This window comes from Gallinula chloropus (assembly GCF_964237585.1).
Source record: "Gallinula chloropus genome assembly, chromosome: 1".
Lineage (NCBI taxonomy): Eukaryota > Metazoa > Chordata > Aves > Gruiformes > Rallidae > Gallinula > Gallinula chloropus.
Genome location: NC_140085.1, coordinates 100,203,866 through 100,219,318, shown reverse-complemented (window position 1 = coordinate 100,219,318; position 15,453 = coordinate 100,203,866). Strand labels below are relative to the sequence as shown.

The 15,453-nt window shown below is 49.7% G+C and overlaps 1 protein-coding gene across 1 annotated transcript in view; it reads right to left on the bottom strand.

Annotated features, from left to right (window-relative positions):
• Positions 1–1,780: 1,780 nt before the first annotated feature.
• Positions 1,781–15,453, bottom strand: part of ILDR2 (immunoglobulin like domain containing receptor 2) — a gene marked incomplete at its 5' end in the record, with an annotated part of 38,838 nt that continues 25,165 nt past the window's right edge. The window contains 5 exons of the mRNA XM_084268532.1: positions 1,781–2,470; positions 3,282–3,975; positions 4,902–5,112; positions 6,918–7,031; positions 13,081–13,227. Coding sequence (XP_084124658.1) covers positions 2,435–2,470; positions 3,282–3,975; positions 4,902–5,112; positions 6,918–7,031; positions 13,081–13,227 — 1,202 coding nt within the window. The 3' untranslated portion in view covers positions 1,781–2,434. The remainder of the gene's footprint in view (positions 2,471–3,281; positions 3,976–4,901; positions 5,113–6,917; positions 7,032–13,080; positions 13,228–15,453) is intronic.

Genomic DNA, 15,453 nt, shown 5'->3' with positions numbered 1-15,453 from the left:
GCCCATGTGAACCTCATGAAATTCAGTACGGCCAAGTGCAAGGCCCTGCACCTGAGTAATGGGCAATCCCCAATATCAGTACAGGCTGGGGGTAGAACAGATTGAGAGCAGCCCTGAGGAGGACTGGGGATAGTGGTAGATGAATATGGGACATGAGCCAGGACCAGTCAGCCCAGAAGGCCAGCTGTATCCTGGGCTGACTCGAGAAGTGTGATCAGCATATGAGGGAGGCGATTCTGCCATTTTACTCTGCTCTCATGAGACCTCACCTTGAGTGCTGCATCCAGCTCTAGGATCCCCTGTACAAGAAAGTCATGGACCTGTTGGAGGGGTCCAGGGGAGGGCCATGAAAATGGTCAGAGGACTAGAATATTCCTATGAAGACAGGCTGCAAGAGCTGGGGCTGTTCAGCCCCAAGAAGAGAAGGTTCCAGGGAGACCTCATAGCGGCCTTCCAGTTCCTAAAGGGGGCTTAGAAGAACGATGGGGAGAGACTTTTTACCAGGGCAATGGTTTTAAACTAAATGGGTAGATTTAAATACAGCTAAGGCAGAAGCTCTTTAATGTGAGAGTGGTGAGGCACCAGAAAAGGTTGCCTGGAGAAGTGCAAATGTTGCATCACTGGAAATGTCCAAGTTCAGGCTGGTTGAGCAACCTGATCTAGTGGTAGATGTCCCAGTCCACACCAGGGGACCAGAACTAGATCACCATTAAAAGTCCCTTCCTGCCCAAACCATTCTGTGACTCCACAACTGTATGTCCCTGCAGTCTAATCCTTCTCTGGCCAAGATGATCCAGAACCGGGATTTCCAGAACTAAATTCATTGCTAGAGGAACTTGGGAGGAGAAAAAGGCATCAGTTCAACTTCTAATATGAAAACTGTATTGTCATCAAATCTGTGGAGATTGTCTTTCTTTTCCACTGAACACCACTGGTGAACTAATGTGGCAAGGGAGTAATTCAGAAATTAATCTGTCATTTTTATGAAGAACCTCAGTGATGTTAATAAATCTCATGTTCAAAGGAGTGTATTGCCAGAGCGAGCACCTGAGGCCAGACGGCTCCCCAGACTTCCAGCGTAACAAGAGAGGTGGCATTTCAGAGGCTGACAATATCCATAACACAACAGGGCACCACGTTGTTTCTCTGTATAACAAGACCAAGGTGCCGGATGTTAAAACATTCCCCCATCACCATCCTTCACATCATGATTTCAGCAGCTAAAAATTAAAGAAATTACTGCATTACACCCTATGAAAACCAGAGTGTCAGGCGTCCAGGTGGTATGGAGCACTCACTCCAAAATTCAGCTGTTCCTGAGACAACAGCCACTTAAAACCATGTCACAACTCAAGTGAACGGAATGGTTATAAGTGCAAAAGGTGATTTTCAAAGCTTGAGTTCATCCAGTGTCAATTCTTTTTTTCCATTACTGCTACTGCTCTCGTCAATGTCTGGGAACAGTGACCAGAAAGGACTAATACCAGTAGCACAGAATGAAGATCTGCAGCTGCTCTCTCACTGAGACTTTCCCGTTTTTGCTTCTTGAAAACAAAAAGGCCACTCACTAGACAGAGGTGTCTGGTGGTGCTGGAAGCAGAGCGCCAGCAAGGCCAGGGCACTGCTTCTGATATGGTGGAGTAGATGTTCTAGCTTGAAGTTCTACAGGGTCACAGCTCAGCTGCAAGAAAATGCAACCGTATCAAAGCAAATCACAGCTGGGGATGGGGGAAAAAAACACGTCATGCTCTCGTCACAATAAAAGCTACTTTGATCCACTTTCAAAACAATACATCAATCTCACCTGCAACTCTCATCACACAATGAAGAGAACTAAATATATTGAACAAACCAGCCTATAATCGCCTCCCCCTCTGTCCCCACCCGTGCCAAAGTAACACCTCATCAGTCCTTTCCTATAGTGTCCGAAAGGATGTAGATGTAGGGCCCTCAGCTGGAGGCAGCCAGCAGCTGTAAGAACGAGGCCTCCTCCCAGCACCGGGATGATACAGAAAAGGCTTTAAGTATGGAGACAATATTTAATCCAAACGGAGAACTGAGGAGGCAGGGAGGGCCAGAGGAACGCACACAGGCCTCTCCCTGCACATCAGACAGGGCAAGGGGCACAAAGGCGGCCTCGCCGGCGGATGAGGGCTGCGGGGACACAGGGAGACGTGGCTGCCTTCCAGCGCGGAATGGAGGGCACTGGAAAGCAGGGTGCCAAAGACAGCTCTGGCCTCCATTTCCTGGCAGACTCCCAGAGCCTCTGAGAGGTGGGAGTGTGTCTCTCAGGAAAGCCTCGGCCCCCTGATGAAACAAACGACTGAAACAAAGTCCACGGCTGGTGGCTGCAAAGGTTCATGTCTTGTTGCTCTGCATCTTCACTGTAGTCACCTCATGGTACCCAGCCCAACATGACATGTCCGCAACAACTTCAAACCACGAGGGACATCCTTGTTGGGAAATCGTTCTGAGAGGAAAGAGAAGAGAAATGTCAACAGGAAAGCACCCATGGAATGGACAAAAAGACAGATGTAGCTCTGACAGAGCCACAACCAAGCAGCAACAGCCTCGACTGCTGACACCTTCCTCTCTCATGTGCCACTTAAGCTCAGGCCCAATAGTCAAACTACTCTACCTACAAGGTCTCCCCCGTGAAACAGACTTCCACCAGCTCCCCTTCCCCAACACCTATACACTCATCAGTCCTCGCCAGACGACAGCAGGAAGTTTTGCAGCCGTTGGTAGCCTCTATGAGGAACGCCTTTGGCTTGCATGGCCCGTACACATGCTCATATGCATGCACCCACAGGAGTTTGTCTTACCCCCTTCAGAAGGACTCGCGGTCTCTTACACCATGTCTTGCTACTAGCCCTGTCCCCGCCCAGAAAAACACAACCTCTCCACCCTTCCTTAACAAGGATTAAGGCCAAAGCAATGCCCTGTAATTTTGGTAAGCCCTGGGTAAGATCCCTTCCCCACCATGCTCCTCCTAAATCCTAGATAACTCCCATTTCCTTGTATCACCAGGCCACAGATGTGAAGAACATCCCTTACCTCCCCAGTCCCAGGCACATCTGTCTCTCCCCTCCACTATGGAGTCCTGTGTAGGAACTATTTCCCTTTCTGGCCTCCTACATCCACACTGACTGCCCTCTTCCTACAGTGACACCGCTTATCTTGGGCTCCAGGCTCTACTCTCCTGCAGAGCCTCCCTGCCCCTAAACTCTGTCTAGTTAACCCCTGCCCGGTGGCTCCCCACTCAGCCTATTTGGCCTCACTGTTTTCTTGGGGTCCTTTTTCCTCTTCTTGTCAGAGGCGTTGAGGTAGGCCTGCTCCCTGGCCCTGTACGAAGGACCTCGGCTCAGCTCCCTCTCGCTGTACGGGGGCAGAGTGTCCTCCCCTTCCTCCTGCTGAGGCGGCGGCGGCGGCTGCTGCGCCTGTTGCTGCGACTTCTCGGCTTTGTAGGTAGAGGGTGGTGACCAGGCGTAATACGTTCCGCCTCCTCTCTGGCTGGGCTGCGAGCTCAGCTTCGAGGGGGTCTCGCTGTGGTCACCGCTCTCGTCGTAGCTCCGTGATTTCCTCTCCAAGACGCTGCTGAGGTAGGAGTGATCGTATTTCTGGCTCCCTCCAGGCGTCCGGCTCACCAGTCTGGGCAGGTGCTTCTCCTCGTGGGCCCGTCTGCGGGGTGGGCTGTATGACCAGCCCCGCTCCGAGTCCGTCAGCAGCTCTCGGTTCGCCCTGCTACGCTTGGTGTAGTACTCCTCCAGGGAGCTGTCCTGGTGGGGCAGCCCTCCCCCGCCGCGGCCGCCGTGCGACTCGGAGCGCTCGAAGCGCCGGGTGTCCTGGCTGTCTGCCCGCCGGGTCCGCTGGCTGTACGACTCCGCGAAGGCTGCCAGCTCGTCCATGGAGACGGCCGGCACTCCCACAGAGAAACTCTTACGGGACAGCATCTCAGACTTGGATCTCTGCTGGCTAGAGGAGGGAAGAGGCAGTGTTAGAGGGCAGGATTCAGCTGCGCTCATCCCCTCCAGCTGCCTCCGCAGACAATGGAGGGAAGCGGACTCCTGGGGCATGAATCATCTGACCTGTCGTCATCGTGTTCTGTAGGAAAAGATGCATCACATCCTAGATACCCCTGCTTCTCCCTGGTGACTATAAAGGCAGCTGAGTGTGGGTAGCTCAGACTCTACAAGTCTGATGTTACCTGAGATTAACCCCGAAGTGCACCTCCCTTGTCTTCTAATACGCAGGGCTGGGTTTGCTTCTCCTTGGCCCCAAAGCTTGTAGGTGTACATCCTGCTGGGAGAACCCAAGAATCCAGCTACAGAAGCTCACAGCAGGGCAATTCTGAAGCAGGTTGAAAGGGAGTGGGCTGGCACAACAGTGCAGTATTGAGGGAAGAAAATCCTTGCCGTTTCTTTTGAGAGACAGGGCTACTGCTATATGAGGGGAGGATGTGATACCGCCTTTCCAGGCACCAAAATGCCAGTCCTTTAGGCCTGGAGTACAGGTCTTGCTGCACCCACCCAAGCAGCAGGACATAACTCCTAATAAAGCGCACCAGCACTGGGAACTGCTGGTAGAGATCAGGTGCAAATCTCGAGAGAGAACTTTGTGAAGGGTGGCTTCATTTCCTGTCAATCTCACTTTTACACCCCTCCCAGAATGGGGCTGGTACCTAGCCTTGCCTGGCTGGGTAGGCTTTGGTGGGCTTGTGGGAATCGGAGAAATTCTGACCTCATTTGACATCTCCATATGCCATGTTTCTCCCTGAGCCCTCTGACCTGCTAAGCAGAACCAAAGCAGCAGGAAATGGAGAACTACCAGCCCCAACTGCTCCTTCTCCTTTCTTCACTACTTTGCCAGACCCAGCTGCTTTCCAACACAGCAGCCCTCACCTGTGCCGGAAACTGTCCCGCTCGTCTCTGTAGTCGGAGACAGCCTGGGATCTTGACGTGCTGCCCCCACCCATCACTCCTGTCCAGTACTCAGCATCGCTGTCCAGGTCCCCCGCGGGAGGCAGAGGTTTCCTTCGCGACTGGCGGTAGGGCTGACGGAAGTTCAGGTCGTCCTCGTGCAAAGAGCTGAGTTCAGAGATGGTGTTGTTATCTGCAGGGGGGTGCAGAAAAGAAGAGAGATAGGCATCACCTGATAGCATGTGTGAGAGGGGAGGAGAGGACAGGAAGGCTGTGGTAAGCCCACCCGCAGCCTCTTCAGAAAGAAGCTGAGCTACCCTCCATTAGAAAAAAATCAAATGGAATCCAAGTCCCTTCCCTAAACCCCTGGCTGATCCTGCCCAAGACTCCTGCGGCTTAGTTTGGACACAGCTGCTGTTAGACCTACAGGTCTTCTGAACTGGTAGCTGGCATCCAGGTGGGATATTCTAAGGGTACTGCAAATGGCATCAGATACCTGCATCCCAGATAACTGAGTTCAGTCTTCGTGCAGAAATTCCCCCTCAGCTCTGTTTCAGTAACATGTGAGCATTCCACCCTCACAAGGTGGGCACTGCACTTGGTGCAACACCATCATAGCAGTTGTGCCACCTCCCCCTTTCCTGGTGTGAGACAGGCAGGCTCTGGATTTGGCCTGTCTTGCCCACCTAAAACAAAAACCAACCCCCTTAAAAGAAAGATTAAGAGGAAAGTAAGAAACTGTGTGAATCGCTGTCAGTCTCTACCCTGTCAGGCACATTGACATCTGGAGGCCTGACATACCAATCTGGAGACGTCTTTTTATAGTAAATCTGGTGGGTGGAGAAGACAGTGTGCTCAGCAATGACTGTTTTAGAAGTACATATAATTTTCTAGTTATGCCTAATCTGTACAGAGCTTCAATGCAGTGTCATTCTCTGAAGCCCTCACCTTCACTGACTTCCAGGCTCTCACGCGTCTGTTTTAAATGAGCCTCCGCCAGTCCCTAACGGGAGTCAGCTCTGTGAGTCGGATGCTGCCCAGAGGAACTGAGCCCCCAGACTGCTGCTGTCCTCCACCCAGAACAGGTGGAGGACAAGGAGCTGCACTGCAAGTCCTCTTCATGCACACACTCAGCCCTGTCACTGCACCTTTGCCTCCTAACGCATTAAGATCCTCCCTTGGGTTTGTGCCCTGGCACCCATTAAGTGCAGCCTCGGCCTTTATTTGGGAGAACAGAGCTTGCAAGAGGCTACGGGGAGGCAGTAAGAAGCTCCACACACAAGCTCGATTCTGAGTTTGCAGCCTGTCCCTATTCACCACCATCCTCCCCCTTCACCTGCGGCTGCCTGACTGCTGAGCTGTCAGTGCAGATACATGTAGCACATCTGAGCTTATCCTGGCCAGTCTCACAAAAAACAACAATCCCCCAGCTTCTTAAATCTTTCTTCTGGTCCCAGCTGCTTCTGCAGGGCAACAGCCCCTTCAAACTACCTTTCTGCATCCTTCAAACCCCACTGTTGCCATCGCAGCTCACAAAACAGGCTTTCAATAAAATCATCCCTCTCCTGTTTTGCCACGCTGGGAATTTACAGCTGTATCCTACCCACACTCTAAAGACACACAGAAGCTGTCAGGACAACATCCCAGCAATCAGCCCACCACAGGCTGCAGAAAGCATGAGTATGGACTTGGCTTTTCAGATGTCAGTGATCCAAAAGTTTCATTATCTAAGTGGACAATTTTCATGAGCATTTGAGTCTCCCACACCTTGACTGCTCCGATTAAGGAAGATTAGGTAAGCAGGAGATCTTTAAAATCAGAACATACCTAGATGCCTAAGGTCCAGACTTCATCTGCCCCAAGTACCATACCCTGCATACTCTATTCTAGAGGCTGGCTCTAAGGCAAAGCCAGTAACTTTCAGCTATGGATTTGCAGAGTCTTTTTCAGGTCAGAGAAAACAAAACAAACCAAAACCAAACTATGCTTGTTCCTCACATCGTTCTCGCATCCTCCTAGCCGGGTCAAACTGAGCCAGTTCTTTCTCAACATAGTAGAGCACCTTCATGGAGTCCCTCTCCTTGTCGGTCTGGATCCTGTACCCTTTGCGCACTGCTACAGAGAAAAGCAAAGCATTAGAGGAGAACACATTCAAACCCAAGGAGATTTTCTGACAATATTGCTTCTGTAGTTGAGCAGGTAGGCTGCGTCTTCCAAAACAGAGTGAGTCAGTCCCTGCTTCAGAAGAAATTTGTCTGTAACGTGGGATGTGAAGTTGTGAGCAGCTGCAGCATTTATAAAGTTTGCAGTAACAGCAAAAATGGTCTGGAAATGCCCGGTCTGTACAAGCAAACGCATCAAGTGGTGTCATTGCTACAGAGTGATTCCACCTCCCACAGAGGACGGCAGAGAGAAAAGTGGCACTCATTTTCCCTTCCTCAGCACTACAGAAAGGATTTGTCATGGTATGAGAGAAGCAGCCCTGGAAGATCAGGCTTCCTCTGTGCAGCAGGGGCTGTAAGCTCCCAGTCTGCAGGGGAAGCAGGTGGCTGAGCATTTGGGAGCTGTCACTCCACAGGACTACTTCACCCTCCCATCCCTACGAATTCTGCTCACACAGGTTGAAGAGCATGTGGTAGGAGAAGCTCCAGAGAAGACAGAAGGAAACACAGAAAGCCCCACAAAGCACATCGCAGTGCTTTGAGATTTATCCCAAATCCAGTGATGGGGCCAATCGGGTCACTGGGTAACTGTGAAGCCGCCTGCTCTGGCATTCCTTACAGGTTGCGTTTTACAGAGAAGGTGGGTCCCACACGTACATTATGTGCTTGACTCCCAGGATTACTCCATTGGCAGGGTAAGTCTGGGCAGCTTTTTTGGCTTTTCCACATCCTGTGTGTAGAAAAGTCGCCTCTAACGCACCGGGAGCCACAGCGGCTCCAGCGCTGGCAGGCAGGCTCCCTGCACACTGCCTGCTAACCCCATCAGTAGCCTGCCTACCTCAGGGCAGGTCTACAGCCAGCAAGCAGAGAACTCCCCCTATCAGGACTCTGAAGGAAATAAAGCTCTTACAGTGAATTATTTAAGAAAAGTCTCATCCTGGGCCGCTTGCAAGAATGACAGAAGCACAGACGAGAACAAAGAGAACTGCAGCCCTGAAATGCAGCCTCCTTAATAGAGCTGCTGTGAGGACAGCTCGCCTAGCACCACAGAGCAGGGCCTCTCTGCCTGGCACGGGGTTAGGACCTTCCTCGGTGTGAAGACTGCAGTGCTGCAGGCACACTCCTCTTGCGTGGCCGGCCAGGTCTGAGCCAACCTGTTCTGTTTTATCCCACAGCCCCATGCAGCAAGCTACTAAACATATGGGTTGGGTAGTACGCTGCATAGTATGCGCTGTGTGGGCAGAGCGAGGACTTGGCAGAGGTATTCTTAGGCACCTTCTGTCCCAAACTGCTGTGCCTCTGTCTGTGCTATTAAATAACCACGCTCTGCTTCAGGAGCGGCAGTGCCCTAACAAGGTGCCCTAACAATTGGGGGAATGATTCCCCTAGCAACCCCACACATTGCTTCGGGAGGAAAGGTCTTCTCTGTGGATTCTGACTGTGCACAAGGCAAGCAGCTGCACCGTGAAACACGGCCTTGGGTTTCTGTACTTGGGAAAGGCATTGGATGTTAAACATGGTGTGGGTCTATCAGGGTCCTGCCTTCAACACGCCTCCAGGTAGCTCAGCTGACAGCGAGCAGTCTGGAGTTCTGCTGCGTGCCATTAGCCCCGCGAACGCGTGCACAGTGACGGCACATGCACACGGTGACTTACGGAACGCAAGGAGTCCTGCCCCTGCCTTCCAAAGTGGGAGACCATGCCATCCCCTGGAGTGAGGTTGCCACTGTGAAGGGGGGCTGGACTGACTGGCCACAGAAGAATGACTCCCACTGCGCTGCATGAGCAACAGCAAGGCAGGTTCCCAACTTCACCTCACCCTCGCAGCCCGGTGCCTTGCCAGGAGAGAGGCCTCTAGCTATTCTTTCTTCTAAGCTGCCACCTCATTCATACACAGGCCAGCGAACAGCCATCAGCTGGAAATTACTCTGACCTACTAACAACCTTTGGGGAACCTGAACAGGCAGCTTCCAGACTCTGCCTCCCCAGAGCCAATACTCACGCTGAAGCTGTGCCAAATATCTATTTGGGCAACATGTCTAGCCCCTGGAACTGATGGAGAATTAGCTAGACTTCATGCTAGCTTCATGCTCGACTTGCCATTGCAGCTGGGTATCAAAAGGAAAATGTATTTCTTGGTTAATTCTGTAAGCACCTAGAATTAACTTTAGAATTAAATCTGCAAAGATGGCCAGGAAGAGCTCATAAAAACTATTTGCCACTAGAGGTAAAGCATATTTTGTCTCTACATTTATGTATTATATACTTCTCACAGTGATACTGAATGTCCAGCTCATTAAATCTCGTTGTTATTCCTTCATGTGAGAACTGAAGATATTATTCCTTCCTCCTCGCACCCTTCTTCATCTGTAAATTGCCATAACCCTTTAATAAAGCCTGAATATATTTCAGGCCCATCTTAATTATCATCAGGGAATGAAGATGCTGAGACACCAACCACTTGTCCAGAACCATTCTCTGAAGTCAAAGGGAATGGAACGCTCTTCCCTGTTAGACTGCATCTTCTTCTCCCAAAGAGTTCATACATTTCTCATCTTTAATTTGTGTTTAACTGTGGACACTTTTTTTAATTCTGCTGTGGGTGGAACCAAGTCAGCCAAAACTGTGAGCTGTTTCCCTCCCCAGAAAGGACAGCGCTACTATTTTTTCCCAGACGAGTGTGGTTAGGAAGTAAATGATATCTCATCCTTATAGACTTTCTGCATTAAAGGTCTGGAGTCCAGCTCTTGGATCAAAAGCTTCCCTGTGTACATGGTTGTTTAAGGAATCTATTCAAGAGTCTCCAGGTAACCACTGCATTTAAAATAGAGCATAAACCCTAACTTACGTGTTGCCAACACTCTTCTAAAGAACTGGAAGTTGGGGTTTTTTGACCCTGTTCAGCCCTAAGTTTAGGATGGAGTTTCTGGGCTTTGCTGGAGGTTTGTCACGTGGCTTTTATGTAACCCTAGACAAGTTTTCTAAATATCCTCATGCCTCAGTTTGCTCACTAGATCACCTCACAGGGGTCATTTATAAGCACAGAAACTATCTAGGGCAAAGGCTGTCCTTTTTAGCCTGGCAGCCAGGATTACAGAATCCTCCAGTCTCTGTCCCCCAGCACTCCTGATCCCGTTTTTAAAATAAACTTGACAGAAACGTTGAAGCCTCAAAGATACCAAGTTTCAGATCAGACCTACGCTGGCAGCAGGGAGGATGCAGAGACCATACTTAGCACTCCTTCTGAGAAAAGGCCTCTATTATAAACTCAACCATTACCTGCTTTGTTTAGCTTACTGTCTGGCCAACCAGCAAATAAGTAGCTTGGAAGAGCCAAATAATGTTTTCTCTTTCACAGCCTGTAATTAGGGGATTCTCTGGCATTGTGGAGGTCCTTAAGAGAAAAGGAACAGGGTGCGGGGTTATCCTTAGCTCCACAGTTCAAGGAACATCCTGAACAACAGGTGCATGATCCAGACTAAGAGTTTGTCCATATTATTGCAAAACTATTTTAATTAACATTTTTGAAAGCTTAGGAACCTCTGTTGCCTTTCCACAACAGTTACAACTCCTTAATAATGGCTTTATTTGCAATACGTAGTATTTCCTGTCAAGCCCTGGGCTGTGAGGTTAAGTCCAGCCAGCTGATTTGGATTATATAATAAATGCATCTCTCTGTAATGAACATGGGGTGCTAAGAGCTGTTGCACTGGCTTACTGAATGCATCCACAGTTTTTCATTCTGCATTTGTGCTCTCTGCTTGTAACGTACAGCGAGACGAGACTGGGGCTGTGATCTGACTCTTAAAAAAATCCCTGGATCTCCCACGGCCAGCGGCACCATGCTCTCTACATGCAGTGACATTTTTCAAGGGAGAAAAAAACTCAAGCACTGGGCTGTCATTCATCACTTTCTGACAAAGGTTTTTGAATTGGATACGTTCTGCTTTGGATCAGCGATTGATTTATTTCCTATTTCAAAATGCTCCATTCCAGAGCCCTGTTTCAATTTCAGTGGGAAAACAAAAAAGTGCCATTGTTGAAGGAAAAAACCTTTTGTGATTCCAGAAAGGTTAATAAGCTGACTGGGGCAGCAGAAAGATATGTAGGGTTGTTCCAGAAGCTTAACTACTTTATTATACTACTTGATCTTGTCTTTTCAGAAGTGTCCTATCAACACATTGTCATGAGCAAATTTAGCAATTGATAATTAGAATCAGACACGTAGCTGGATCAACGGCAAACATACTGTGTCACTATGGTGACTCTGCATTGGTAAGAGTCACTTCTGCTGCAGCATGTCTGAATTTAGAGAGCCATTCTGATCCTGAAATGCTAGCATGTGGCTAAACAGCTACCCTCTTTTCCCTTGATGGCAGCTTCCTTTGCAGCAGGGAAAGTGACCCTCACCAAGACAGTGATGATACCAATACTCTGTGTCTGACATTCATCCACAACTCCTTTCTAGTCAGAGGCCTTTTATCTCTCACATTTCACAAACCCAAAGGCTGAACAAAAGAAGTCACCTACTGACTGCTGTAAGGTATGGGAGGGCATCCAGCCCCAAATGCTCTCGGGCAGGAATGCCAAGGGAGCACGTCCCCTTGCCCAAAATGCCATGGGGACAGTAAAACATGCTGCAGCAAAAACTGCTGCCAGAGGGCAGGAAGAACAGTTTACCAGGAAAAGCAGCTTGCACGGCATCTGCTCTAAGGGGAAAATGGCCACTGCCTCTGCTCCCCTGAAATCATCTTTCTACTTTTCTCCTCTGCATGTAAAGCTTTGCAGCAGTAATGAGAGGGGCCCAGGGCATGAACTTAGCCTCCCATTCCCTGCTGACCTAATTACGCACCCACACACTGACACAGTGCTGATGGCACCAGAGAAGTTGGAGCATGTGGCTCTAAGGGATGCAAATGTCATTGTCAGAGCCAGGATTAAGATTCAGTTTCTCTGTGTTTCCTCTGTTCGTAGCACTCACATCAGTGACAATCATTCCTCCCCTTCCCAGCCCTGCTCCCAGTCGGAGAACCAAATGCTGTGCCTGGCACTGCAAATTACCATTCTGACTCCCTCCGCTGGAGTCACTCGGGGCTAAGGGAGGGGGGTGCGACTTGTCCATCAGCACAGCAGGAGACGGGACACCAGCTACAGGAACACTGGGGATGTAGTATGGGCCCGGCATGGAAGACACTGCAGGAGGGTACCTGGCTTTCGCTGCCTTGCCTGCTACATACACTGGAAAAGAAGAAGAACAGCAGTCGGTATCACACCAGCTTCTGGCAGACCCACCCGGCACGGGGCAGCAACCTGCACATCACCAACATTTGACAACAACTCAGCAGGAGACAACAACTGGACAAATGTAACAAGGATCGATCTGAATTTCTCTGAGGCTCAAAAGGAACTGAGGGGAGTTTTAAAAATGCACACGGCAGGTCGGAGGAGCACTGCAAGGATGCCCAGCAACTGAAAGATAGTCAGTACTTCACAGCCAGCATTAGTGCTGCTGGGATTTAGTGCCAGTTCAGCTTTAAAAACAACTGATGACTCCAGCAGCAGGGATGAGGCTTACAAAACTTGACAGAGCCGACTGAACCTCACCAGGAACCTTGCTGGGTTGCAGGGATTTTGCACTGTTGTAGAGGGCAGCTGCTTTGCATTGCCAAGAAGAAAACTCCCCGGCTGCTTTTAGCTCTGACCCTCAACATTCACTTGATACAACAACAACAACAACTTTGGAAGGAGAGCAGGACACTTTGGAGAAGGTGGTACAGCTGCCAAAGCAGGGAGGGCTTGGGGAATTACATTTGTAATTAACTTTGAGCGCTCAACCATTGAGCAAGAGGTCAGATGCTTCACTCCCTAAAAACTAGTTCTTTAGTCAGGCAAAGTGCTCGGGGCAAAAGAAGCATTATTAACAGATTCTCCTCCTGTTCTGACAGGGAGCAGAACAAATGCAGAACAAGTTTTGTGCCAGGCTTGGACAGGGTCACTCACACGCCCGGGGACAGCAGCAGGACTCGGGACAGCAGGGGCAGCGGACGTAGCAGCAGCAGCTGTGGGGGCAGCACTGGCACCAGCAGATCCCCACCAGGAGGAAGAACAGGAATGCCCCCAGGATCACCAGGCCCACGAAGACCCACTCTGGAAAACAAGGGAAGAAAGGGAGATACAGGACTGCACATCGTGGTGGAAGGGCACATCAGCAACATCTTTCCTGGGGAGAGGACAGGGGCAAGACAGAAAGATGAATCACAAAGCAGACTCTCTGCTGGTCTAGGTCTACGTCCCCCTCTGTGTCAAAGCAGAAATGGCACACAACAGTGAGAAATGGAGCTACAGAAATCCAGTCCCTTCTTGCCTCCCAGAGGCAGAAGCTCTGGTTCTCCAGCACAGAAACCCTTTGCCCCACAGCAGACCTGTATGAATGCTGCAGGACATGCTCCATTAGCACTTGGATCTCATCAAAGACTCATTCTTCCTGGCCATGCTCATGCCCTGCTTGTGTGTTTGTTCCCTACCCACACTCTAGTTTTAATGGGACAAATGATGGTGAAAAGCATGCTATAAATAGCCCAGCAAACGAGCCAGGCCTGCCCCTTCGCAGCGAGGCCCACGCATGCAATTATTCTTTTGAATGTGCCGAACGAACATCCTATTCAGGCGCTGCAGCCAGCCAGGAAACCTAACAACCGCTCCTTCCACCCCAACCTCCACCACCACCCCCCGCCGCAGCCTCGGGTGATGCCTGTCAGGCCCCAAAAGGGAATGGGTGTAAAAACACCCTACAAGGGACAGCACAGAAGAGCTGGTCTGTGACAAAAAGGGGAAGGGAAGGGAAGGGAAGGGAAGGGAAGGGAAGGGAAGGGAAGGGAAGGGAAGGGAAGGGAAGGGAAGGGAAGGGAAGGGAAGGGAAGGGAAGGGAAGGGAAGGGAAGGGAAGGGAAGGGAAGGGAAGGGAAGGGAAGGGAAGGGAAGGGAAGGGAAGGGAAGGGAAGGGAAGGGAAGGGAAGGGAAGGGAAGGGAAGGGAAGGGAAGGGAAGGGAAGGGAAGGGAAGGGAAGGGAAGGGAAGGGAAGGGAAGGGAAGGGAAGGGAAGGGAAGGGAAGGGAAGGGAAGGGAAGGGAAGGGAAGGGAAGGGAAGGGAGGCGAGAAAAGGTTTCTCAAAACTTCACTGCTGGGGAATCTGCAGAAGCAGCAGCAGCTGCGGTGGGATCAGGTGCCCAGCCTGTGCGGGGGCAGCTCCCAGCTCTGCGTCTGGCCACCCTGTGTTTTTCAGGGGATTGCATGCCTACCACCATGTGGCAACTCCCTGGATTAAGAGAATGGTTGGCAAACACATCTGGACAAAGAAATGTCAAGACTTTGAATGTCCAGGAGGGCTGGAGTTTGTTTTAAATCAGAGAGGTGCACCAGCCTACCTAGAAGTCAGACTGCTAGTGAGGGAAAACATGGGGTAACACTCCAGGTGTATTCAACCACCTTGGAAAGATGATGAGAAAGCAAAGAAAGACATGGTGGGGCTGCTCTGCAGAAAAAAAAGCAGACCAGCATTCATTAAGGGGCCTCCTGGTACATTATTATTTAAGATGAAGTATTGATACAAGGATGATCAATGTGAGTAGAGAACCACATAGTGCACCTCTCACCTGTATTGCTAAGCTGAAAAGCCAAGGAAAAATGTTCTGCTTGTAACAATCACAACAGACATTTTTTTCATGTTCTTAATAAAGTGCAAGAATAAAAAGTGTCATTTTTTATTAACCCAGAGCGTTCTGTTTCAAAAAAATTTGAGTGCCTTTGTTTTGCTGGAGTTTTCCTGAACTCTTTTACAAACAATTCCCCTTTTTTAATGCTGTTTTTAACCTAGAAGTTACATTTTCCCTTTAAAAATGTCGGTGAAAGATCTGGCATTTACAAATCAAAACATTTCCTTTCAGCAGCGCCGAGTGAAACGTTTTACATTTTTGAATATTTTATTACTTTTTTGGATGAAACAGATCAACTCTGTATAAATTCGCAGAGAATTTTGGTCCCTGTGGAATTATTTTTTTACTATATGCTGAGAAAACTTCAGCTAATGAATAAGGAAATGGCTGGAGGGAAAGATTAATGAATGGAGAAGAGCCAAGAGGAGATTACTGATACAGCTACTCCAGTGTGGGTTCTGGGAACCATCTTATTTAATATTGTCATGAACGACCCTGACGCAGAAAGTAAGAATGTGCTGGTGTGTCTTGAGGGTAAGAGGAGGTAGTGAAGCATTGTCTCTGAAGATGAAGACTGGGCTATGTTATAGAAAGGGCCAGTTGTCCTTGGGCCTACACTAAGAAGCATGAAATGCAGCAACACACTGGATTGCAAGGTACGCG